Here is a 26830-nt window from a genome sequence, read left to right as displayed (position 1 = left end):
ATGTCCCTGCCAACTGAGCACCTTTATCCCCATCGCTGTCAATGTAGTCAAAAACCTCATCCACATACATACCGAAAAGAGTAGGAGAGAGCGGGCAGCCCTGCTTCACCCCAATAGTGGAGTGAACCGGTGTAGAAAGTCCCTCCGGGGTGCGTACATGCCCTACTACTGATCTGTACAATGCCGTGATCCCCCAAATAAGTTCTGTGGGTACTCCCATTTCCTTTAATCTGCGCATCAGCCTAGCTTTGGGCACCGTGTCGAAAGCTTTGCGGAAGTCCACAAAGCTACAATAGATCCGTCTCCCATGAGATCTGCCTTCCTCGATGATGGCCCTGAGTGTTAGGATAGGGTCGAGAGTAGAGAAGCCTCTCCTGAATCCTGCCTGCCCAGTTGCACGTATTCCTTCCCTCTCTGCCCATCTACTCAGCTGTTGCTCAAGAATGGATGCATACAACCGAGCCAGTGTGTGCCCAATCATAATAGTGCGATAATTCCCAGGCTCCATGGGGTCTCCTGATTTGAAGATAGGTACGATCGTAGATAGGCTCCACGTGTCCGGTAGGCCCTCACACATGGCACGATTAAACATAACTGCTAGAAGTTCTGCTAGTAGGTCTTTGGCATGCATGAAATGTTCAGCGACTGAGCCATCATGATCATATGCTCTCCCAGTCTTCATCCTGTCAATAGCTTTCTTCACCATCTCAGCGGTGAAAAAGACACATGCGTGTGGGCATGGATCGGGGGGGTTGGGGAGGGGTGGCTGTCCAGGTACTGTGTACAAAGATGATGCGTACTGGACCCAGGTCTCTGTGGAGGAAATAGCGGGGGGGGGGGGGGGGGGGGGGGACTGCTCATGAAAGAGCCGCCACGCCTCACGCGAGTCCTGACTCAAGAATAACTGATATAGATCCTGCTCGAGTCGAGCCAAAAAAGCCCTCTTCTTCCGCCGCACCAGGCGTCGAAAGTCAATCTGTGACTGTCTGTGAGTGACGCGTCGAAAGTCAATCTGTGACTATCTGTGAGTGACGTCCCCCAGCAGCACCTCCCTCTGAAGTTTGGCTCTAGTTTGGTAGCATTCCTCATCGTACCAGCTGTTCTGAGGCATGCTCCCTGATCGGCAGCTCTGCTCAGGCTGGGTGTGTGGGTATGCTTCTGCTGCTGCCTCATGTAATGTCTGTGTCAGTATAGTAGTTAGCTCCTCCGGAGGTCGCCCCGGGTCCTCAGTGCATGTATACAGAGTCCGTCTCCCGTGTGAATGTGTAGCGAGTAGGGGCTGCTACTCGTGGCCTGTGTGCTACACTGAACTGGAAGGAGATGGTCATCGACACCAAAGCATGATCCACTGCCACCCCGACCGGTCTGGGCCCAACTGTGAGATCCTGGATACTAGAGATGAGATTCGGCTGTGCCAGGACATAGTCCACTGTGCTGGCTCCATGTCTGTGTGGGAAGCATGTAAAACCTCCCGCACAAGAAATCTCTGTAGGCCATTCAAGATGGCCAATCCATGTGCAATGCCCATGTCTATCAAGTGTCGCCCATACTCAGTAAAATCCACATCGTGTGATAGTCTGGAAAGGCCCGTCTCTACAACATCTAGCTCTCTTAGCATCTCCTTTGAAGTATCATAAAACACTGCCTCGTGATGGGTAGTCCTGGCATTGAAGTCCCCTAGGATGATAATGTCACCGTCCCTAGAGAACTCCCATATGTCATCATCCAAAATAGAGAAAGGGGACTGTCCTCTGGGTGATGCATAAACTGATGTACTCGGGGGAAAGTAGCAAATAGCTAGATAGAGGTATCTGTCTGTCTCTGCTTTCAGTCTCACCCATATGTACCTAGCTTGCTCGTCTCTGCGGGCTATATGTATCAGTGGCTGCAGATCCTCTCTAAATAACACTACCACTCCCCCCGAGCCCCGCCCTCTGTGCTCTGAGCGTGTCCCCTGTCTGAAGGCTAGGCTGTCTCCCACCTGTATCCACTGATGTGAGGCATGGATTGCCCAGGGGCCTGGTGTGTCTCAGAGTAAAAGATGATGTCTCTTCCAGTAAAGCTATCCTCAAAAGCACCCACATCAAGACGCATAGATCCATTGCAGTTCCAGGCAGCTACTTTGAGTGTGGTCCCATAAGTCTCGCACCGTCATGTGGAGCGTCGCTCTAGTATTACCACTTTTCCGTCTCGGTAAAAAGCGATCTTGCCTTTTCCCCTTGCCGCTCTAATCTCCGGCATTACTTCCTGCATATGAGCGATCTGCGAGAGAGTGAGATCATCCTCGAGAAAGATGCCAGTCTCTTTAAGAGTTGGTCTTTTCTTCAAGAATGACTTCTTTGCTTCCATGGAGGGAAAACGGAGGATGAGTGCTCTTTCTTTTGAGGTTTCTCACTACTTCCATTTTTCTTTATGTTGCCCACTCTCCATGCCCTTGTGTGCGTCGGCTCATGAATCCCCATCAAGGCTGTGAGTTCTTTTACTTCTTCATCCACATTGCCTTTGTCTTTGAGACCGCAAATTCTCACATGTAAAGCACGCACCCTTCTCCTCTGCTCCTCCTCTAGTGTCTGATTAATGATGTTGTTGGGTGTGGACGTGGGCGTTATCTCCTTGCCTTTTCCTTTCTTGGCCACCTTGATCCATTTCTCGGCTTCGTCCGCCTTCTGTTGAGTTTTGGTAAGAACATCCACCCAAGAAGTCGTCATTTCTTTGTGCTGCTCTTCTCCCTCTTTGATGACCCGTACTTGCTCCTTGATCGTGTTGATTTCTTCGATTACTGAGGGTTGCAATTCGCCCTCTTCTAGTGTGTTTCTTGATCGTGCTTCGGCGAGATCTTTCTTGAGTGACGCGATCTCTTCCTCTTGGGTCGTCACTCGGTCTTCCAGCGTGCTTATCTTGCTCTCTTGGATCAGCACGCGTCCTTCGAGCATGTTTATTGTGCCCCAGAGATTGCGGTTCATCTTGGTAATGATCTCCGTCATTTCCTCTTTGCACTTTTGAATGGCATCCTCTAGAGGGTCGGCTTTATCGTTCATCTTTCTCATGTTTGATCGCCGTCCGCCAAGGAGTCACTAAACGTGTGCACCCCCCCTAGCGACGGGCGCGGTAGTTGAGCGAGTGGGGGAGCGTGGGACGGTATGGCAAGGGAGGGGGAGTGATAAAGACGATAAAGAAAAAGGGGAAGGGGGGGGGGGGGGAGTACCAAAAGGAAGGGGAAATAAAATAAATTAAAATGATATGATATAATGATATATTCACGTCTTCACACGGCCAAATTAACCCATGAGACCAAGCTAAAACAACATAGCGTGTTTGATACCATCCATGAGAGAGAGAGAGAGAGAGAGAGATTTACATGGAGATTTGACATATGTTCTCGTCATTCTATGTGTTCACTATTCAGTCCATTGTTTTGTTAATCACTTTCCGTCTGTTCCACTTTAAATTATGCAACTATCTGATATCTTAGAAACTAGAGTTAATGTCATTGATATTGTTCACATTATCATATATGACGATATCGTTCTCTCTCAAGAGTCTAGATTTGGCATAAGCGTGTGCAAATGTGTATTGCACTATGCACACCTATTACGTACATTGTATATATGTAACACCATATATACTCAAAATTGGCGTTTCAGTCATATGTTTCACCCAGGCTCCTCTCTTGGGTGAAACGTTTCGGGGTGAAACGCATGAAACGTTTTGGGTCTGGAACATTTCACAGATACGCTGCTACACGTATATGCTCATGTGGAACGTCATATGGGTTGTTGTGTTGTAGAATCTCTACGCAATCTTTTCTCAATAGTCCACCCGTGGAAAATTGATTACAGTGCCTTTTTAAGCCAAGTTGTAAAAAGCACATAGCTTTTTAATACTTTTGAGCCCTTGGATCGAGCTTGTAAATTAACAGCCATGGTGCCAATTGAGTTCAGATTATTTGTAGCTGGCTAGCCACTGATGAGGCGGTGAATCACTGCAAAAATACCAAACTAGACCGAAACTGCAAACACTTGAACTTAAGAGAGAGAAGGAACATCACAAAGTAGATAAGAGACATGGAATGGTGGAGTTCCTTACCCAGAAGCATTGACCCCTCAACTCGGCGCCCCACACGGTGTTTCTTTATTCCATTAGACTGAAGTTAGAGTGTACAAACTCAAAGAGCCACACTCTCCCTCTAAGTCATTGCAGAGTCGCAATCCACCAAGCCGATCAAGCTGATCTTCTCTACTGGCACCCTTGGCCTCTCTTTTATTAGTCATGAGACCAAAAGCAATCCCCGACACCAACTTTTAAAATCACAGTTATTTGAAAAGTGCAAAAGCACCAAAAGTCAATTGCCATAAAAAACTCATGCACAAAAGCAAACAAACAATTTCATAACTCGTGCCCAAAAGCAGGTCTCTCACCACTAGCCTTGTTTGTACATTAGTGAGACCGCCACATCAGCACCTGTGCTTCGCGCCGCAAATCACGATGTTCAAAGTAGAGACGAGACACGGAGTGGTAGAGTTCCTCTCCCAGAAACACCAGCCCCTCAACTATGCGCCCCACATGGTATTTCGTCATTTCATTAGACCGAAGTCGAAGTGTACAAACTCGAAGAGCATGGAACTCGATCTCCCTCTAAGTCTTCACAGTCCGAGTCCACCAGCAAGGTTGATGTGTACGTAATGTACGTGGTGGAAAAAACTTTAGACACGTAAAATACGTACCATTGGCAAAAATACCTAATGTAATGAGAATTTTTAAGATATTTACAACCAACATCTTCAGAGACGTAACACATGTTACATTTAGAGACACACATAGTGGCAGAGTTCCACGATCGTCACTATTGCTATCATCATCTTGTGTCGCATGGCAGGACATTTTTAAAGATTTCTTTACCTTAGCAAGCACAATGGGTAGGCTAATGTGGCAAAACTCCCTTGGCCATTGTGTCTTGAAAGCTAATTATCCAAACAGCCAAGAGGAACTCTCTGTCCACTAATTTCAGCCCCTAAACCGGCAGCCCGTTTTTTTATTAAAAAAGTTCAGTATGTACAGATCGTTCCATACCATAGTCACAAATGAACGGAAAATGGGAACAAGAACGGGGAACAGGAATTGCTTGAATTTCCATCCCTTGCGACAATATACTCACAACTATCACAAAGAACGAGGGTCAGAACAGGAAATGGGAGCGGGAACGAGAACATAGACCCCAAAATGGCCATTCCCTTGTGTACACATACGGATCCGTACAGTACGTTCCGTTCGGTAGGGAACAATCCGTAAGTATGTACAGCAAACATTGTCCACCAGGCCGATCTGCTCTAATGGAACCCCTGGTCTCTCTTTTATATGCACAGGTCCAAAAGAAATCCTCCAAATGCCACTTTTCAAATCACAATTATTTTTAAAAGTGCAAAAGCACCAAAAGTCAGCTACCATCAAAAACTGATGCACAAAAGCAGATAGTCAAAGCTTTTCATAATTGCACCCAAAAGTGGGTCCTGCATCCTCTGACCACGCCAGCACCCATGATTCGAGTCGGAAATCACGGCATGAATCCCAGCTACTTTTCTGGTCCAGTTTTGGTTTGGTTCTTCCTCTCCTCTTCTGGTTCATTGGGTCATGCCACGTCATCACTTTGTGACATTATGATGAGTGGCTTCACTAACCAGTTGTACAAACTATTGTCAATAGATATAATAAAGAAATACCAGAACTCCTCCTTCGGGGCCAGTTGTACACTAACCAGTTGTACAAACTATTGTCAATAGATATAATAAAGAAATACCAGAACTCCTCCTTCGGGGCCAACACTCTTTGAAGGGGAACTCCTCCTCTTCCGTGTCAGCTACATGTGCTATGGTCTTGAATTTAAATGAGTTTCTTTTATGATCTCACAATAAGCCTGTGTCAAGAGGAAGGGTTTGTACCAATATAGTAGAATACAGGTAGATCTTTGTGATAGTGGTTTATTTGATGACAGAAACTTGGGCAATAGATTGGTCAATATATATTCCAAGTTGGTGCAGTTGCAAAAGGAGATGAACTTCTAGTGCAAGGTCTCTTGGACTTTGCTTATGGCAGGGAATGTTTGGCATGCATAGGGCAAGGAATCGGTGTCTGCTAGACACGACAAACGTGGAGAGGAAAGCAATGATATGGACTTCCTTTTTATGTGAGCTCACAAGAGATCTGTACTAATAGGAAGGATTTGTACCAAATCAGTAGGATACAGTAGGATACAGGCTGAGAGTATTCAAGTGTAAAGTATTTCTAGTTCTATTCCAGCTGTGTCTAAGCCACATACATCTTTTTGTTCAACAACACTTCCTTCTCTCTCGTTGTTGCAAACAAATGCAATTGCAATGTTTAAGAATACAAAGTCTGTAAATGAACAAACCCGGTTGGTTTTTGTATCTGGTATTGTTGACAGCTGCTACCTATGCCTCTATACTTTTGCTTTCTGATTCAAAACACTGCATTTATGTGTTGGGGTGGTAGGGCGGGCAGGGGGGGGGGGGGGGGGGTGTAGTAGCGTGAGGATGTGGATTCCATGTCCATGGTTCAAACCTGATGCCCCAATAATTGCATTTTATAAAAGCGTTTTCTGCACATCTATCAGAATTTGTGAATCTGACAACTCTACAACTGTCTGGCACATCAAGGCTGATTTCAAGGACGTATTTCCAAATTATCTACCTCCCGGCTTACCACCCTTGCAAAGCGTAAGTCATGTCCTTAAAGTGGCATAGCTCAAAGAATATCTTGATTGAGGGTTTGTGCTGCCTCATCATAGAGAGCACCTAGTTTACTTTCTTGAAAGAAAGACGGCAGCATGCGATTGTGCATTGAATGTGAAGGCTTGAGCACAATCAAAGAATAGATCTGGATGGGCAATCCGATATGGACTCCATGGAGAGTTGTATTTTTGAAGATAAGCTATTTCTATGATCATTTTGAATCATCGTTACCCAAAAATCCCAAACCTCCATATTTTTTTCAATTTCCCTGTTTCCGTTCCTGTTCCCATTCCTGTTTCTATTTTTGCTCCCCTCACTCCTTTTAGTTACTGGAAACTCCCCGAAACTCCAAATTTTTGCCATTTCCGTTTCCGTTTCCGTTCTTGTTCCTGTTTCCCAGTTTCCCGTAACTATCTTTTGAATTCATGTTCCTAAGATATGATTCAATACAAAATTGATAATCATGAGTCTCTAGTCTTACCTTGGTGTTATAATGCTCCTCCAACACCACAAGGGATGGACGCCCCCGTTTCTGTTCTTGTTCCTGTTTCCCAGTTTCCCGTAACTATGTTTTGAATTCATGTTCCTAAGATATGATTCAATACAAAAATTGATAAATCATGAGTTTCTAGTCTTACCTTGGTGTTATAATGCTCCTCCAACACCACAAGGGATGGACGCCCTATTGACACCTCTCAAAAACATCATTATTGTATTTCTCAAAACATCTTGATCTATAGCCACAGTTTATCGAGCATACTGCAAACTTATGGCATATGCACTCTTTCCAAGCCTTGAGAAGTTATGACTCTTTATGCTCAAGCCCTAAGTGCAGATATATAAAGAGGTTGCTATGGTCACGTGGTTCCATCAATGCACGTCCATAAGCGGTCGGCTGAGAGATCCTCCAATGTTCAACCACACCCAGTTCAATGTTAATGGACCCCTTTAGCTCTGGCAAACTCTTTTTCAGAGCCCCATGGGCACAAATGTACATCCATACAGAGTTCGGTATTTCAGCAGCTAGTTTCTAAAGCTTCAAAGGATATAAGAATGTCACTTATATAAGGTTATTAGAAAAATCATTCTCTAGATACAAATACAAAGGACAAACTAAGGACATTTTCTGCAACAAATTAAGTAATCAGCCTCTGCATGTAACCTGCACGTGTCTGCCTCCATTGATCTTTTCCTCTCCTTTGGTTTTAAAAGATCCCTCATATAAAAGTTGAACTATTTGCCATCATTCAAACTTCCTAGCAGCTTTTGAAAGCAACGACTGGGCTCGTGGGCTGCGTACCTCTTCTTTGAGCTCTTTAGTCGTAAGAGCTGTCTTACTTCGCAAATCTTGAAGTTCCTTCTCTGCCTTCTCCCTCATGTGGGACTGCTCCTTGCATTGGCTCGTAAGTAGCAGTATCTGTTCTTGACCGCCCAGCTAATATCGATAATAAGCTGTTAAGATGATCTGCATATGTGCTAGTATATTCAACTCAAACTATAACTACAGGAAACATACCTCACTCTTTCCTTTCTGCTTAACCAAGTGCTCTACTTCTTGCAGTTTTCGCTCAAGGACATCTCTTTGAGAGCGCTCTACTTCCAATCGTTTGGTCAGCTCCATCACCTCTTGTTGATGTCTCTGCTTGCGGTCGTCAAGCTCTTTCTGATGCCTTGCTCTTTCACTCTGCATCTGCTTCTGCAAGAAAGACACAAGATGGGCACTAAGCAAAAAAAAGACTGATACAAAAAGTGCAAAAACCCATTTGCAATTCTCCAAATGGTGCCTTGCAGGACTCAGCATGTAAAGCTGAAAGATTAGTTGACACCAAAATCCAAAATACACACCAGTTGGACCTCTTTAGAATAGACGCTTCGAAACAACAAACATAAAAGAGAAAAAGTAACCTCTTTTTGAACATGCAAAGTCTGAGTGTTCTCTTTGAGCTCCTTCTCCAGCTTTTCTCGAAGAGATCGCTCTTGCTCTAGTTTGTGAACAGTTTCTGCATGCTCTTTCTGGAAACGAAACCTTTCTGCTGCCATTTCCTGTTTTCCATGAGCTCTAGTGAGTGAATTATGAAGAAACTCTCCCACTCTATGCAGTGCAAGTCTGTTTCGGACAAAAACTTTTTTTAAATCTAGCAAGATGATGGAAGGCACATACAGGAATTTCAGACAAGTAACCCAACAATGCTTCAACTAGAATCCCCACTTTCCATCTCCTTGAGATGATCATTTAGTTTTGACTTTAAGTTAGCAGATAACAGTGTAATATCCCCAGAAAAGCAAGCATCAAAATTAAAATGAACACAGAAACTATCCTGTTTGTCTCTGAAGATGATCAAATCCATTAATGTAACAGCTAATTCCTTACAAATAGCTCACCAGGTTCTGCTCATGTTCAGCTCCACTATTCTTCGACAAACTTGAAAACAACATTGAAAAACATTTCCAAAATTCTCCGCAAAAAAACTGCAAGTCTTGACAAGCTCTACAGTTAAAATGTTGGTTTCATAGTCACTTGTTTTGATTTTAAAGGCTCAGAAGTAAATGTGTTAGTTGTGTCAGGTCTCAGCATCATTCATTTCAAAGGAGTGTGTCTGCTGAAGTTTTATAATTATCTAGAAAAAGCAAGAAGAAGAGTCAGAGGGAAATTCAGTGAAAACCTCTAGTGTTGTTGCCAATTTCTTCTCTGCTTCTGTAACAGAGCGTTGAGCTTCCTGGATTTTTGCTTCCATTTCCTCTTCAGCATCAAAAACTGCCTGACTCTGCCGCTCATTCTCTGCAACCAGTCTGTCAAGATCGGTCTCAAGCTTTCTACACAGACTCTTGTAGTCAAATTCTTCTCTCAGCTTTACCATATTCTCAACTTTCATGGCCTAGAAACATCACCAGAAAGATTCATTCATCTACGCATTTGACATGACAAAGAAATTGATTGATGCAGCATTAATGCCTACCCTTTGGCCAAACAAAATGGTGCTGGTCGTTTCTCCTCGATGCTGAGGTGAGGGGCCAATTGTTATAATGAGGGATGTCCTTGCAGTTCCTATAGACATTGTGAAAGAAACAATTCACATGATAACATTCAGCAGTACAATATGTCAGCAATGCGAACCATTCAGAAGATACAAGAGAAAGCCTCTACCTCCAAATGAATCTCGAAGAAGCCTTGTCAGCTTTGAGTCCCTAATAGGTACATGAGGGCTGTTCTCAGCAAGTGCATTAATGCATTTCCCAAGAGCTGTTAACGACAGATTGATGTACTTGGCCTCTTCTAAGGTATGGCCTTCGCTACCTGCCAAAGTTACACAAAATTACGTGCGATGCCTTACATGCTTGAACCAAAGCAAAGCCATGAAAGTGACTCCATGAATGGCAAGGCATACATACAAAATAAAGCTAGCCTTTCAAGGCAGAGACAAACCAGATTTATCAACTCGTTCTGAGCCTGCCAGGTCCACGATAAGCAATTTACTTCTGCGAATCGTGGGTATTCGGTGTCCTTTTGATAGCTGGATGTTTGAAACATTTTCGTTCAAAACAACAAGTTCTCTGTCTTGTTTCGCTTTAACGGTCTTTTTCACATTTACCTGCACCAAAAATATCCATAGTGCAGAACGTTATCTTCCTATAAAGCAATGTTTGTCTGATAATGGCAATGCCTTCGCATAGGGTTGTAGGAATTGCATGATGCCCCCCCTCCTTACTTACACTCATGCACATGCATGCAAAGTACAGATGCATCATGTGGCTCAACGTTGCCAACAACCCATTCTCTCTCACACGTCAACAAATCCTGTATGCTTGAATTTGTAAACAATGCACAGGTTGATATACATAGGCAGTCCAAAGATAGACTTGCCTATTCAACAACCTTGCATAAAAAGCAGCAAGATAAGCATCACACTAGCCCCTTCATTTTCTTTACCTGTCAAAAACTTGATAGTGTCTTACCAGCAAGATTGCATGACTGCGTGATGACTCGGTGTTGAGCTTGGTGTTTGCTGCAAAACGATTAGCTTCCCCAATCTGCAAAAGCTCCAGAAAGCTCCTCTGGTCCCTAACTTCACAAAGAGTCACTCCAGGTAATGAAACATCACCAGTCTTCGGATCTTCCACAATCGATATATTGTCTTTCTCAGGAGCAAGTAGATCCTGCACCGTCTCCATGTAAAGCTGTTGCATGCACCAAAAAATGTGGTGCGTTAATTCAGATGCAGTCTATTGTTAAAGCAAATAAACAAGAACTGGTCAGTGCTCAATAGTCTAAAGACATCCAGGTCTTGAAAACAAAAAAATCAATCTATTTCCAGGAATCAACAGTCTCTCCAAAAGTCAAGGTCTTTTTTGTAGACTCCTCTAAAAGCACTAGAAGACAAACACTATTTAACATCACACACAACGATGATTTCCAGAAGCTGTATAGGATAGAAATAATTTCACAAGGTATTTGACTATTGCAAGATTACCTGAAGGTAAGAAACTGTGACAGCATCTTGATCTGCAGAAGTATCAGCCAAGATGTCCTCCATAGCACGGACCATGATTCCCCTATCAGCCGTGTCTTCTTCACCAAGTCTACCAAGCGTGAATGTCTTGCCAGTACCTGTTTGTCCGTAAGCCATCACGGTCCCATTGTAACCTTCCAGTACACTCTGTGGATGGAATCCGAAAAATGAGGCATCAATGAAGAGCCTCAAAATTGTGTGGAACATAGAGACAAGCAATTAAAGTTGAGACCTCAACAACAGGCTTTGCCACCACTTCATACACACGCTTCTGAGATGCAGTCTCTGTCAACACCTCATCAAACTGGAAAGTTTCGCTATCCCAGTTATTTTTCCGCAGCTTCAATCGTTTCAGCTGTGAATCAGAGAAATGTAGCGCCACTTGTTATACAATCCAGTATGAAGGATCAAAAGCAGGCAATGTGGCATGTGCATCAAAGTACCTCTGGCATCAACTCGACGTAATCACCAAAATCCGCATCAGCTATCAATTCATCTGAGTTCCTAGGACGAAGTCTAACAGCCACCCTGACTCTCCCTGACACTAAACCCACACACTGAATTGAGCTCTATCACGAAGCGCGGAGAATGCTTAACATCATGCACAAATGGGAAGCAAGCTCTCAATCCATGGTAACCCGTGCACAATAATGTATCAAAATTGCCATTCCTCTTTCTGTGGGTAACTCCTTCCAGCCACAGTAAAAGGGTGGGCAGAAAAAAACATGTTAACAAGTATGCCAATTCAAGTCACGATCTACAATAAGATGCTTGAATGCAGCAGACAAAAAAGGGAGAACATGGAGCAAACCTCCTGAGTCATCCTTGCCGGAGCGTGCTGCTGAAGAGGAGCGCCTAGCCTGGGGAGACATTGAAGATGTGGATTTGGACCTCGAGGGAGGAGTGACAACAGCTGCAGCAGCTGCTGCCGCTTGCTTTGTTGCTGATCCCATGGAAAGCGGCCGCTCTAAACGCACAACTGTTGATGAGCGAAGAGAACCAGCAGGCACGCTGCTTCTGTAAGGGGAGAGTGCCATTTGTCTGCTCTCTCAGTACATTCCAAACTTTTCTCTGCCTGCTTCCACAAACAATGTTGCCTGTCGCTGGCTATAGAGAACCCAAACCTGCACAATCGACTGCTTTGACCGTGTGTTTCCTTGTCTGTATATATAGTGTATTAGTGTCGCACAGCGGTTTGCTAAATTCAATCCCCTGCTCTTGAACTTTTGAATGCTTTACGCGAAATGACCGTTTGAATGAAGTAAAGCGACTGGTGATTGATAGAATGTAAAGCGGGTCGATGATGATGACGACAAAAGGGCGATGGCAGAAAGATCGCTCCAATGGAATGGAAACGTGTTGATGGTGCTGCCGTGAAGGAGAAGCACGAGATTGAAAGACGTTGGGCTGAGGATAAAGAAGGCGATGCAATGAGCAGGGCACAATGAGGGGAGGAAATGGGGGAGGCGTGTGCACGATTGATGGAATTGTGTGTGTGTGTGTGTGTGTGTGTGTGTGTGTGTGTGTGTGTGTGAGAGAGAGAGAGAGAGAGAGAGATTAAAAAAAAGAGAGAGAGAATATGTGAGCGGGGTGGAGGAAGAGGGACGTGCCTCAGGGTGGGATGGATTGGGCCGGCAAAGGCAGTAAGTGGACAAAAACGCGAGGAAGCAGGCAGAGAAGAAGGACACAGTGGCTTCCCAAATGCACAACAACAAGAGAGAGGGGGAGCGCGCGAAGATGCTCCGTGTCTCAACAACTTGAACACGAGAGGGCCCTGAGAAAATGGCCTGCACGTTGCCAGGACCACCTGGATACCCGCCTGCGCTTCTTCCTCAAAACACTTGCTTTTTCAAAGCCAACCCAGTCTGTAGCGTCTCCTATCCATTTCCCATCGCATTTGCTTGCACAAATGCACACGATTGCTTAATTCTGTGTTCACGGAGGCTCTCAGCAGCAATGGCGATCACGTGCATACATTACCAACTGTCTTTCTCTCTCCCTTTCTCTCCCGAGGGCGAACACTAGAAGGCAACAGACCAGTCGTTCAGCAACTGAATAAATCGTTTTCCAAGGAAAAGCAGATTCGTGCCTTTGAGGGTACGTAGGATCAAAATTGCTGTGCTTGGTGTTTCCAATTCTTCCGTCGCCATCGCTCTTCTGCGTGGAAGCTTTGATGACCTCCTTTTCTGTGAGAGATTCGTAAGTGAAATTGTAGTGGGAAGTCGAAGAGCGATGGATCAACCGCTCTCCCTTGCTTTGATGATCCTGGAATTTTGCTGGACCACCTTCAACAAGTCCACCCACACACAGGAAAGTTCGTTACATTCAAACCATTTCAAAACCCTGTTTGAATCTACATTACGTTAACATAAAAGGAGGCATCATGACGGCTTTCTTGCATCGAAAGGCTGTGCACATGAGAAAGATATGGCTCCACCGATTGGCGTTGACAGGTGGGATTCTGGAATTGGGCTCGTCGACTAGGCAAGTTCACACATGGAACATTCGTTGAGGGATTGGGGGATGTTGAGTGTGGAAATTGTGCACATCACACAAATGTGTATATGCAATGGATTGTCCATTCGTTCGCAATCCATCGGATTGTTTTGCTTGCAGTGCGTACATAAGAGACGTTCATTCTATTTTCCATTACCTTTTATTTGGGGGTGTAGTGGCCATTCCCAATGAACAAATTATGCACCTCCCCATGCTTCATTCACTCAGAAGATCTCCGCTCAAATTGGCACGGAAGGAATTCGTTGGCTCCGATGACGTGCAATCTGCATTTCACTAAACCTCCCACTCAACCGTTCAAGTGATGTCATGGTATAGCTCAAGTGGGAAAACATTGGTGTTTTTGTGTGGACATTGTTTTTGAGGATGAAAATGCTTCTCCAGGGGGGAGTAATTGTCAGGACCGGGTAGGACCAAGAGTGCACGGCCCTAGCAAGGTACCGGTCATGCAATGTCAAGGGTCTCCTAAGCAAGGGCTAGGTGGCCTATCAAGGACTATGGTTGGGTGGAGATGAGCATCCAGAGTTCCCATGAGTCCTTTTAAAAGATATAAGTTGAAGGTCCTTTTGTTCAAAGATTTACTCAATAGCCACAAACTTTAAGGATCGCATATGTTAAGACTCTTCGAATTGATCTTTGAGGCCTAGATTTTTATAACATTCGCCCCAACAACACTTACATATTTCTTGTCCCAAGCATAATGACAAAGTCTTGTTCATCTCTAGAAAGAATAAAGCTTGTGGTTTGCACATGTTTACGGATAGATCTTTGAGGTCTCTTAGTATTGTTTCTATGATGTTAAGACTTCTCTTTTCTTATTCTCCTTCTCCTTCTCCCTGTGTGTGTGTGTGTGAAGAGTGTGGGAATGAGAAGCATGCACAGAATGCATGCTATGGAGAAGAAGGAGACATGACATAGAGAGTGGGTGGGGTTCAATACAGCAATGTGCTCCCTTATTCTTTTTGGATAAAATAAATAGGGGTTAGAGATGAGTAAGTGGCTTGTTCGGTCGGCCACTTGGCCTTACCCTAACAACCTCCCACTTTATAGTCAATGTGACCTAAGTGGACTAAAACAAATTATGTATAAAACATGTACATCTATGAAGCACAACAATGGCTTCATCCCACACCCATTAACTCTACACAACATGTGAACCACTCCGTGTCTAAGCTCTCGTAAAAGCATCCAAGAGGTTTTCATCTATATGGACTTTGACAAGACCATTCCACTTATTTGCCAACACATCCCGTATGAAGTGATACCTCACCTCTATGTGTTTGGTTTGGAAATGAAACACTGAATTCTTTGCCAAAGCAATGGAACTCTGACTATCATAGTGCAACATTAGACTCTATTGACCCTAGTCAAGATCCCCTAAACATGCCAACCATGAGCCTCGTTGCCAGACTCCAACAATGCAACATTGAGCCTCTGTAGTGGAAAAGGATGTGTAATGGAATTGGACTTGTAACATTCTAAGTAGCAAAAATTAGAGAATTGTAATGAGCATTTCTTTAAGAGAATTCATTATGAACATAAGAAGAGCACTTGATTAGAGATAGCAACATAACCATTCATTCCTAGTTAGCTTGGCATGAACAATACTTGAAAAAGAGAGTGAGAGTTAGAGAAATTGACAACAATAGAGGACCGGATTTACTTGGAGCCGATGCCCCCTCCAAAAGGCTTTTGTATTATAGTTCTCCCATAAAGAGAGACTTGGTATAATACAAGCTTTGTGTTCCTTTAGACCTAGGTGATGCAATGAAGATGTCAAGCTTCATGCATCACACTTATGCCCGTAAACTTTGTGAAAGCATTAACTAACCCCGGCCTCAGCCCCAAGACCTCAAACACCTTCAAAGGTGGAGAGAGCTAGTAGGGAATGAGGGTAGGAAAGAAGAAGAAGAAGTATTCTTAGGAGAAAGAAATAGTTCCTTACTTATCATCATTCTTGTAGCTTAGCATAGCATAGCAGCATAGTAATGATGAAGAAGAAGATGGCAAGCTTAATCATTGAAGCATGGCTCTTGGTTGGATTTGCATTCCATAGCCAAGAGTGTTGGTGTAGGCTCTCAACTTCTCAACAAGCTTGGAGAAGGAGATGAAGTTCATGCACTTAGCACGTCACACAATGTGTGTGTGTGTGTGTGTGTGTGTGTGTGTGTGTGTGTGTGTGTGTGTGGGGGGGGGGGGGGGGGGGGGGGGGGGGGGGGGGGTATATCTTGTAAGCAAGCCCTCTTCTTGATTGGGTCAACCCCCTCTTGTAGCTCATGAAGGAAGCTCATTGGCTCTCTCAAGCCTAGCCAATCACAAGCCCTGGTTATAACTAGCAATAGAGGTAGCCTTTGGACAAGTGTCCTCCTTTTCCCTTTGAGAGAGAGAGGGCTTGAATAAAGCTTAAACAATCAATTAATTAAGTTAAATTCTCATTGGACCCCTCTCAAGGCCATCCAATAGGCTTTAGGCACACTATGGGGGCAACCTAGCTAGGGGCTTGACATGTGTCGCTTTTGCCTCTTTCAGCAAGAGGTGCCCTTTGGGTGAGGGAGTAGTCACTCAACCCCACCCCCTACTTTCATGGCTCGCCCGCTCCTTTATAGGCGCTGGTTTGACTTTCAAGCCCTCAAGCACCTTGACCCCCAACATGCTTAAGCACCTCAAGCACCTTAGTCACAAGCATGGGATTAGAAAGAGTATGGGCTCTCTCTCTCCCTCTCTCCCTCTCTCTCTCTCTAGCCTCAAGGGCTCGACCCCTACTTGTAGGGATTGGATTTGACCTATCAAGCACATGCCTAGCTTTAGCATGCACCTTAGCTAGAAAGCATCTCATGCACTTTAATCATCAAGCTCCTCAAGCATAGGCCTAGCTTAACCTAAGGTTTAAGGACTTTTAACACTAACCTTTGGAGGTATTTAATGAAGCTAACCCTAAGTTCTTCCAAGCTCCATTATGCAAACATTGTTCTTCAATAGACCATCTCCTTGTGAGCCCTTGCTGAGATGGAACCATCTCCTTTTGGCCTCGTGTTGAGCTTGGCCTAAAAACACATATCTATATTCTAGCTCTTGTTTCCCTTTTATTTCTCCATATTAAATGATCAGTTTAACATGAGAAAATCATTTGGGTAAAGCTAGATATTAGATTTTATGACATTACCTCTCCCTTGAAACCATAGTCGTCCTCGACTATGAGGTAGAGAAGATAAAGTCTTGGTCATTAGTCCATTTTTCATAGCGGGTAGATGATCCCTTTTTACCCTACGACATCATTCCAGAATGAATGACTAGTCCATTTGGTGCTTGGGAGACGTAGCTGCCTGGCAAGCATGTTTGCTCTTAAGTTCATATCATAGTTCCAAAAAGTAGAGTGATAATTTCTACTTGGTGTTTGAGAGACGTCGTCAACACAAACATGAGTCTAAGCATGCATACTACTTAAATTTGTGCACAATAAAAAGAGAATTAGTCTTATAAGACAAAAACATTGTTCATTTGAAATCATTTTACATTTGCTTACCCTAATGTAGCATTGTAAGCATTGACAAGGTTCACACTATCCTTAAGTTGTGTTCCTTGCATCCATCTAGCATCTTCAAAAGGATAATTTTTGAACTTAATAGACATCGTCGGATAATCTTACCATGTCGTAGCACCTTATCCTCATGCTGAAGGATAGCTTCGGGTTGTAGCACCTCTTCTTGATCTTTGATCTCTGGGGGTCTTGAATAATTTGTTCTCTTGGTGGCTCTCCTTTGTAGGGCTTAACTAGCATTGTGTATGAGCCAATGGTTGGGCAACTTGAGTTGATAAGCCATGTCATTGATTTGCTTCAAGATTTGAAAGGGACCATAGTATCTTTTTGCTAGTTTAGCATAATACTTTTAATGGCCTGTAGGATATTTGCACGTTGTTTGCCTCAATCGAGCCTTGGGAAACTTGAGTAAGACCCAATCATTTTCTTTGAATGTTAAGGCCCTTCTGTGCTTATTAGCAGTAGATTTTTGCCTTTATTGAGAGATGGATATAGCCTCCGTAATCTTTTGGAAAGATTCTTGTAGGTCGCGGCTATACTCATCGACAACAAAGATCTTCCCATGTACTTTAAGTAGTAAGGGACTTTTTGGTCTTCCCTCTATTATCTCAAAAGATGCCTTTCCCGTAGTAGTATGGACAATATTATTGTACACATACTCTACAAGGGGTAAGTACTTCTCCCATTGTGAGCGTTGATCTACTTCTGTAACATAAGTCTTTAGTAGATTGAGAATCGTAAGATTGAATATCTTACTTTCGCCATCCGTTTGTGGGTGATAGGCCGAAGAGAAATTCAATCTTGTACCTAGAGTTTCAAAGAGACCCTTCCAAAAATTACAATTCATTCTAGGATCTCTATCCGACAAGATAAATGTGGGCAATCCATGGTGTTTGAAAATTTGAGATATGAAGAGGGTTGCCATTTGGTGTGCCTTAATAGTCTTTTTGATAGGAATAAAGTGTGCTTCCTTCTAAACGTGACGACTATTGTCCATATTCCCGTATTCATTGTGAGTTGCTATAGACACCGCATTGACTCTTGGTCGTCTCATGATAGTGCATCCGCCACTTGCTTATGCTTACCAGCAATGTGAGCAATATGAAAAATAAATTGTGAAAGAAAATTTGTCCACCTCATTTGCTTGTCGGAAAGCTTCATTTGTGTCATGAAGTACTTAAGACTTTGGTAGTCCATTCACAAAATAAATGGAGTCCCCAATAGATAGTGCTTCCATGTGTCTAGGGCATGTAGAGCAGCTAAAAGCTCTTTTTCATATATGTACAAGACCCGTTCATCGGCATTGAGCCTTCGGCTCTCATATGCTATGGCATGCCCTTCTTGAAGCAAGACTGCTCCAAGGCAATCACCACAAGCATCACATTGGACCTCAAATGGCTTTGAGAGATCCGGAAGCATAAGCACTGGTTGGGAGGTAAGCTTCTCTTTGAGCTTGTCAAAAGCATTTTTCTCTTTAGCAGTCCATGAGTACTTAACGTTCTTCTTTGTTAAGTCATGTAATGGTCCTGCTATTTGAGAGAATTTTGCTATGAAGAGTCTATAGTATGCACACATACTAATAAAGATTCATAGCTCATGAAGATTCCTTGGATTAGTCCATGCTTTAATTACCTCCAAACCGATACCATCTTGAGAGATAATATGACCTAAGTATCGAATCTCTTGAAGGAAAAATTCACTCTTCTTTTGATTGATAAAAAGCTTGTTCTCCCTCAAAGCTTGAAAAATTACATAGAGATGTTGCTTGTGCTCCTCCAAGGACTTGGAGTAGATGATGACATCATCAAAGAACACTTCAGTAAATTTGCAGTGGGGTCTAAAAAAAAATTCCATTGAATGATTGAATGTGGCCAGTGCATTAGTCAAGCCAAAAGGCATGACTTAGATATTCATAAAGACCAAACATTGTACGAAACGTGGTCTTTACGATATCTTCATTCACTGTCCTTATTTGATGATAGCCACTTTTAAGGTCAATCCTACTGAAGTAGGTAGAGCCTTGTAGCTTATCAACAAACAGATCTTTGACCTGCAGCACGGGAAATCTGTTCTTGATAGTGATATGGTTTAGTGCCCTATAGTCGACACACATGTGGTAGGTGTCGTCTTTCTTTTGCACTAACAGAACTGGTGAGAAAAAGAGGAGGAGCTAGGCCTCACCATCCCTTTGTCTACCAGCTCTTGCATTTGCCTCATGATCTCCTCTTGTTGAGCTTGAGAAACTCGATAAGGAGGCTTGTTAGGCGGTGATCTTCCAGATAGAATCTCTATTCGATGGTCATCATCCCCTAGTTTTGGAGGTAACTCCCTAGGGATGTCATTGATATATACATCTTGGAATGTATTTAGAAAATTAGACAATCCTAATTCCTCTTGACTCCTACCACTTTGTTTTGTTAAAACATTAGCATCATTTAGAGACTCTTTGACAAAAATCATGTACGAGGAAACCGAGCTTTTCATTGACTTATCAAAAGCAGGTGAATTTACAAGTGGTATAGTATGACCGGACTCATTAGTATCTATATACATGCTCTTTTCCTTGTGGGTGAAATAAATTCTCCTTTCAGGGAACTTCATGTTGGCAGTCATGCAATTTAACCATGGTGCCCCTAGGATAACATCCTCATGAGGAGAGATGAAAAAGTCTTCTTTGTCGACGTAGCTTTGGACATGAAGCCTCAACTTCCCAATCAAGGGAGTAATGGAGTCTTTTTGTCCCTTGAAAGCCCCATCGGCAGTTATAGTATCTCCCATCTCGAAAGCTTGAACGCCCAGTTTAGTGGCCAACTCCCTTGATATGAAGTTGTAAGTAGAGCCAGGGTCAAAAAGGATGAAGGCATCATGCTCCCTCACCTTTCCCGAAGCATAGGAAAGGGATGATCCTTTGCAATGAGCATCCTCTTTTGGAGCTTCAACCGTGGAAGCTCTAGGAGTCTCATTGCGGGCTTTCCTTTGGGGCAAGAACGATAGCCATGTCCTTTCTCCCCACACTTAAAGCATTTGTGATCTTTGCGAAAAGCCTCTAGCTCTTTAGGAGAGAGTTTTTTTTTACCTTTGTAAACTCATTTCTCCTTGATCTTGTTGTTGTTGTTGTTGGAATTGCCTTGGGAATAACTTTGAGCATTGTTCTTCCCCTTTGCATCATTTTGATCTTTCTTTTACATGGGCTTGGCATTCCTTTTAGCCCCTTGTTGAAAATTGATATGACATGCAACTGTAGTGTGGTGGATGACTTCGGTGATAGAACTGTTGGGAGTTGACATACTCGGTCATTTCTTCATGTAATCCCACACAAAATTGTTGCTTTTGATCGGCAAAGTCTATCTTTTGAAAGACTGTAGCTTTGAGATGTAAATCCCTAAACTTGTCTACATATTTGTGGATAGACTCGTTGGAAAGTAACTTTAAACTCCACCATTCGGTGAGCACTTTATCTTTGACATCGCTTGCAAGGAATTTCTTCATCATCGAAACTCGTAGAGTTTTCCATGCCTTTGGAGCTTCGTCGTTGCCACGAAGGCTAGCCCACCATTGACGAGCAGATTTTTGAAAGTGCATAGCTACAAGACGTAGCTTGGAGGATTTAGTGAAGCCCTCATCTCCAAAGGCCGCATCAATTTGCTAGATGAAGACCAATACTTTGTCAGTAGCACCAAAGGTGTCATCACAGGTTAGAAAAGAGATACTCTTTCCCCCCTCTTTGAACTTCTTAAGCTTGTGGGACCTTTTCCAAGAAAGATAGGATTTTTAATATCCTCTCCTCTTGTATTCTCAAGGAGAATAGCCGCTGCTTTTATCGAAAGAGGAGGAAGATAGAGGGTGACCTCTTTCTCGCCTTTTTCTTACTTTGTTTCCTCTCTTCCCTTTCAGAGTGACAAGGAGAAGGACTATAGGATGATCTTTTCCTCTTGGGAGGAGTTGGGGATCGTCGAGACCACCGTCTTTGTGGAGCCACATCTTCAAAGGAATTCAAAGATTCATTTCTTTCTCGTTCATTGGATTCCTCCTCTTGTCTTATCGGAGAGTCTTCTTTTGGAAGTCTCAACAAAAGGCTTCCTAAGCTCTCACTTTTCTTGGAGAGGTAGGGAAATCCCATAAGCACGAAGTTGTTGAGTAACTTCGGCTTGCAAGACAGGGTTGCCCATAGCTTGTTGCAACCTAGTAACAAGATAGTTCACAAACATTGGGGCATCATCACTAGCATCTTCATGTGAAAAATCAAAGTCATCAATATTCATTCTCATCTCTTTATTATTGTCATCCATGCTAACTAAACTTAGGTATGTGCTACTTTATTCTTTTGGCAATCTCAAAAGTTTAGTTGCTACCATTCTTCACTATCAAAGACCCACTCTCAAGAAACCACACCCGTAGTTGAGAGACTGTTGATTGCAAAGAGTAGTAGAGAGGGTCTAACATTGCTCGATTGATTACGGTTCCTATTGAGCTTGCTAGTAGCTCGATAATGGCTAAGCCAAAGGCAAGCCCCAAAAGACTCCATTATTAACACTATAGTTCCCAATGGTGTACCTCAAACTAAGTCCTTTTCAACCAAGTTAACAGATCCTTGTCCCACTTACCCTCTTGCAAGGAATAGGTCCACCCTTTCATTGACAACTTAACGACCTCTCTTCTTAAGAAAGAAAAGAGAAACCAATAGGTTTGATACCATCTCTTTATTATTGTCATCCATGCTAACTAAACTTAGGTATGTGCTACTTTATTCTTTTGGCAATCTCAAAAGTTTAGTTGCTACCATTCTTCACTATCAAAGACCCACTCTCAAGAAACCACACCCGTAGTTGAGAGACTGTTGATTGCAAAGAGTAGTAGAGAGGGTCTAACATTGCTCGATTGATTACGGTTCCTATTGAGCTTGCTAGTAGCTCGATAATGGCTAAGCCAAAGGCAAGCCCCAAAAGACTCCATTATTAACACTATAGTTCCCAATGGTGTTTACCTCAAACTAAGTCCTTTATAACCAAGTTAACAGATCCTTGTCCCACTTACCCTCTTGCAAGGAACAGGTCCAACCTTTCATTGACAACTTAAGGACCTCTCTTCTTAAGAAAGAAAAGAGAAACCAATAGGTCTGATACCAATGTAAAGAAATTGGACTTGTAACATTGAGAGTAGAAAAATTTAGCGAATTGTAATGAGCATTTCTTTAAAAGAATCCATTATGAACATAAGAAGAGCACTTGATTAGAGATAGCAACATAACCATTCATTCCTAGTTAGCTTGGCATGAACAATACTTGTAAAAGAGAGTGAAAATTAGAGAAATTGACAACAATAGAGGACCGGATTTACTTGGAGCCGATGCCCCCTCCAAAAGGCTTTTGTATTATAGATTCTCCCATAAAGAGAGACTTGGTACAACACAAGCTTTGTGTTCCTTTAGACCTAGGTGATGCAATGAAGATGTCAAGCTTCATCCATCACAATTATGCCCAAAATTTTATGAAAGCATTAACTATCCCATGTTTCAATCCCAAGACCTCAAACACCTTCAAAGGTGGAGAGAGATAGCAAGGAATGAGGGTAGGAAATAAGAAGAAGAAGTATTCCTAGGAGAAAGAAATAGTTTCTTATTTATAATCACTCTTGTAGCTTAGCATAGCATAGCAGCATAGTAATGATGAAGAAGAAGATGGCAAGCTTAATCATTGAATCATGGCTCTTGGTTGGATTTGAATTTTATAGCCAAGAGTGTTGGTGTAGGCTCTCAACTTCTCAACAAGCTTGGAGAAGGAGATGAAGCTCTTGCGCTGAGCACGTCACACAATGAGAGAGAGAGAGAGAGAGAGAGAGAGAGAGAGTGGGAGGTGTATATCTTGTAAAGCCCAGTTCTTGCTTGGGTCGACCCCGTCTAGTAGCTCATTGGCTCTCTCAAGCCTAGCCAATCACAAGCCCTGGTTATAACTAGCAATAGAGGTAGCTTTGGACAGTGTCCTCCTTTTCCCTTTGAGAGAGATAGGGCTTGAATAAAGCTTAAACAATTAATTAATTAAGTTGAATTCTCATTGGACCCCTCTCAAGGCCATCCAATAGGCTTTAGGCACACTATGGGGGCAACCTAGCTAGGGGCTTGACATGTGTCGCTTTTGCCTCTTTCAGCAAGGGGTGCCCTTTGGGTGAGCGAGTAGTCACTCAACCCCACCCCCTACTTTCATGGCTCGCCCCCCCCTTTGTAGGCATTGGTTTGACTTTCAAGCCCTCAAGCACCTTGGCCCCCAACATGCTTAAGCACCTCAAGCACCTTAGTCACAAGCATGGGATTTGAAAGAGTATGGGCTCTCTCTTTCTCTCTCTCTCTCTCTCTCTCTGTCTCTCTCTCTCTCTCTTTCTCTCATTCTCCTAGCCTCAAGGGCTCACCCCTACTTGTAGGGATTGGATTTGACCTGTCAAGCACATGCCTAGCTTAAGCATGCACCTTAGCTAGCAAGCATCTCATGCACTTTAATCATGAAGCACCTCAAGCATATGCCTAGCTTAACCTAAGGTCTAAGTACTTTAACACTAACCTTTGGAGGTATTTTAATGAAGCTATCCCTAAGATCTTCCAAGCTCCATTATGCAACATTGTTCTTCAGTAGACCATCTCCTTGTGAGCCCTTGCTGAGAAGGAACCATCTCCTTTTGGCCCCATGTTGAGCTTGGCCTAAAAACACATATCTATATTCTAGCTCTTGTTTCCCTTTCATTTCTCCATATTAAATGATCAATTTAACATGAGAAAATCATTTGGGTAATGCTAGGAATTAGATTTTATGACAGGATGTGCAATCTTGAAGACACAATCTCCAAGAGATAGCTCCTTTAGAAAATATAAAAACATAGCCACATGTAGACCTCATGTTGTCTACATTCCCTCCATAATCCACATCTATGTATCCAACGTTGGATGCATCATTGCTTCCAAAACATAAGCTCCTACTTGATGTACGTTTCAAGTATCTTAGGATATACTTCAATGCATGCCAATGTTTCCTACGAGGGTTAGCAATGTAACAACTCACCACTCTCATTGTGAATGCAACGTCTAGGCTTTGTAGCCACCATTGCATACATGAGACTACCCACAATTGAAGAATAACAAATCTTAGCCCATCTCAACCGTTTTATCATCCATTTTAGGGGGGGGGCTTGTAAGAAATGCCATGTCAACGCAGAGAGAGATAATAGAAAATTCATTTTAACCCTTTTTCATACATGTTTTCTAAAATATGGCTATCTTATTCATGCAAGATACATTTTATTAAAAAACCCAAAAAGTATTCCAGTCATGATAACACTTCACTGTGCGCGGCGGCTACTGAATTCAATGACGAATATCTCAATCTTTTGCATTTTTAGAAACTAAGCTCTATTTCCTTGCCTCCTTGTTCCCCCCCTTTCCCTCCCGCGTTCTCTCACGCGAGCGTGATATTCAAATTGCGATTCTTCTATTGCCCCCACCTCCTTCTGCACACAGTTTCGATCAGTCATGTCTTAGTCAACCCTTGTAGCTTCTCGGGGACGGTTAAGGAGTGAGCTCAACGAAGCGAGCTTTGGAGCGAGCTTTTTTTTTAAAAAGTTCCCACCATCACTACCTCCCATTGCCGCCCCTTAACAACCATCACCAACCCACCATCTTAGCCCACCGCTGGTGGTTAGTGGTGCTAACTTACTACCACCATGTGCCGCCCCTACTCCTACCACCGCCCATTGCCACCCCTCCCTCCAGTGGAATAGCCAAGGACCTCCTCTCTCTCTCTCTCTACTTTTCTATAAAGTTAAAATTCTCCTCTCTTTCTCTCTGTCTCTCTAAAAAAAACCTAAAACATTAGCGATTTTGCTAGTGCCTTTGGTTTTTTTATGAATCAGACCCTCTCACCGCTCCCCTTCTCTCCCTCTCATGATCCCTCCAACCCATTCCCTCTCTTGCCCCCTGTTCTCTCTCTCTCTCTCTCTCTCTCTCTCTCTCCAGCCCACCTCTTTCCTCTATCTGGTCTCCACCTCTTGCTCTACATCCGCCCCTCCCTCTTCCTAGCTCGATCCTTCCCCCCCCCCCCCCCCCCCCCCCCCCCCCCCCCCCCCCCCCCCCCCCCCCCCCCCCCCCCCCCCCCCCCCTCTCTCTTTCTCTCTCTCTCTCTCTCTCTCTCTCTCTATATATATATCCCCTCCTATCCTGCTCTCCCTATTCCTTCCTCTCTCTCTCTCTCTCTCTCTCTCTCTCTCTCTCTCTCTCTCTCTCTCTCTCCCCCCCCCTATTCCCTTTCTCTCTCTTTACTCCCACCACACCACCCCTCGAGTCCCTCCAACCCTAGAGAGAAATGAAACGAAATGGAATGAATTGTTATATTAACTAAATTGGAATGAAATGCTATATTAAGAATTTTCATAAGGCAAAAATGACCTATGAGACCAAACTGATACAGTCTTGGTGAATCTAATACAATGCATGGGTACAAAGGAAATTGAGAGAGAAAGAGGGGGGAGGGGGGAGAGAGAGAGGGAGAGAGAGAGAGAGGAGGGAGAGGTAGATAGATAGATTTTATTATTGTCCTCGGACGTCAAATATGACAGATGAGACCAAAGTTACATGTGATGTAGTATTTGTGTCGCTGATGAGTGATTCTTGATGGTCCAAAATTGTGGTGATGAGAGTCGCAATGGAGAGCCCACACTATGGCTGGGAGAGGAAAGTGTGTAGGTCTAGGTCATGGCTGAAAATGTGAAGGAAGTAAGTTTGCATGTGACCAAAAGTTGAGCACTCTAGAAGTATTCAAATTCTCGAACTTGCAGTGAAAGTGAGAGAGAGATAAAGTGAGAGAGAGAGAGAGAGAGAGGGGGGAGGAGAGATTCTGAGAGGGGGAGAGTGGAGTGTAGTATCTTTTCTTTCTTTTTTTTAAAGGGAAAGAAAGGGAGTGCAAGGTGTGCTTAGGCCGAAAAAAAAAAAAAAAAGAGTGCAAGGGGTGCTTAGGTAAAAAAAAAGTTAAAAAAAGATCATCCAAAGCGATATCGCGGCAAAAAAAGAAAAAGAAAAAGTCATTCAAAGCATATCGCGGCAAAAAAAGAAAAAGAAAAAGTCATTCAAAGCAATAGTGATATCGCTATTGCTTTGGATGACTTCTTTTTTTTTTTTGGGCCTAAGCACCCCTTGCACTCCCTTTCTTTCCCTTAAAAAAAAAAGATACTACACTCCACTCTCCCCCTCTCACAATCCCCCCCCCCCGCCCTCCCAACCCTTCCCTTCCCTTGCGGACCCCTCTCCCCCCTTCTCTCTCTCTCTCTCTCTCTCTCTCTCTCTCTCTCCCCCTTCTCTCTCATTTTATTTTGTACCCACACATTGTATTAGGTCCACCAAGAATGTATTTGGTCGCATGGGTCATTTTGGCCTTTTGAAGACAGTTAACATAGCATTTCATTTCATTTCTCATTGGGATTGGAGGACTCAAGGGATAGTGTGGTAGGAGGCAAAGAAAGAAAAAAGGAAGATGAAGTGTGTGTGTGTG

General features: G+C 43.4%; 2 protein-coding genes across 4 annotated transcripts in view; both read right to left on the bottom strand.

The window, feature by feature from the left end:
- The window catches only part of LOC147445021 (kinesin-like protein KIN-UB), a 42803-nt gene extending 29134 nt beyond the window's left edge, over window positions 1-13669 (bottom strand). Inside the window, exons 1-12 of one of the 2 annotated variants that reach the window (XR_015190073.1) lie at window positions 12066-13669; window positions 11698-11798; window positions 11487-11609; window positions 11216-11401; window positions 10701-10922; window positions 10171-10336; window positions 9892-10041; window positions 9704-9792; window positions 9410-9622; window positions 8652-8789; window positions 8263-8442; window positions 8047-8181 (exon numbers count right to left, since the gene is read on the bottom strand). Coding sequence is in view for 1 of the 2 variants with exons in the window: in XM_086527509.1 (XP_086383635.1) it covers window positions 8047-8181; window positions 8263-8442; window positions 8652-8789; window positions 9410-9622; window positions 9704-9792; window positions 9892-10041; window positions 10171-10336; window positions 10701-10922; window positions 11216-11401; window positions 11487-11609; window positions 11698-11798; window positions 12066-12291 (1929 nt within the window). In the remaining variant the exon portion in view is untranslated. The remainder of the gene's footprint in view (window positions 1-8046; window positions 8182-8262; window positions 8443-8651; window positions 8790-9409; window positions 9623-9703; window positions 9793-9891; window positions 10042-10170; window positions 10337-10700; window positions 10923-11215; window positions 11402-11486; window positions 11610-11697; window positions 11799-12065) is intronic. The other variant, XM_086527509.1, reaches the window with a different exon arrangement.
- On the bottom strand, window positions 895-8040 carry LOC147445022 (uncharacterized). Of its 2 annotated transcripts, none has more exons than XM_086527510.1 (2): window positions 4419-8040; window positions 895-4257 (listed from the first exon to the last, which is right to left on the bottom strand). In XM_086527510.1, exon 2 carries the CDS (start codon window positions 3045-3047, stop codon window positions 2325-2327), a length of 723 nt encoding a protein of 240 aa, XP_086383636.1. In that variant the 5' UTR covers window positions 3048-4257; window positions 4419-8040; the 3' UTR covers window positions 895-2324. The 2 variants fall into 2 exon arrangements, with proteins under 2 accessions (XP_086383636.1, XP_086383637.1); XM_086527511.1 differs by having other exon boundaries at window positions 895-7290; window positions 7385-8040.
- Window positions 13670-26830: the final 13161 nt, after the last annotated feature.

The sequence above is a fragment of the Adiantum capillus-veneris genome, chromosome 13 (assembly GCF_014529385.1).
Source record: "Adiantum capillus-veneris isolate H3 chromosome 13, ASM1452938v2, whole genome shotgun sequence".
NCBI classification, from domain to species: Eukaryota; Viridiplantae; Streptophyta; class Polypodiopsida; order Polypodiales; family Pteridaceae; genus Adiantum; species Adiantum capillus-veneris.
Note: the sequence above shows the minus strand (reverse complement) of the source record. Positions and strands in the feature narration are given on the sequence as shown.

Excerpts from the sequence above, each read along its gene's own strand:
- LOC147445022 (XM_086527510.1), bottom strand. The coding sequence starts at position 3,047 with ATGAGAAAGATGAACGATAAAGCCGACCCTCTAGAGGATGCCATTCAA.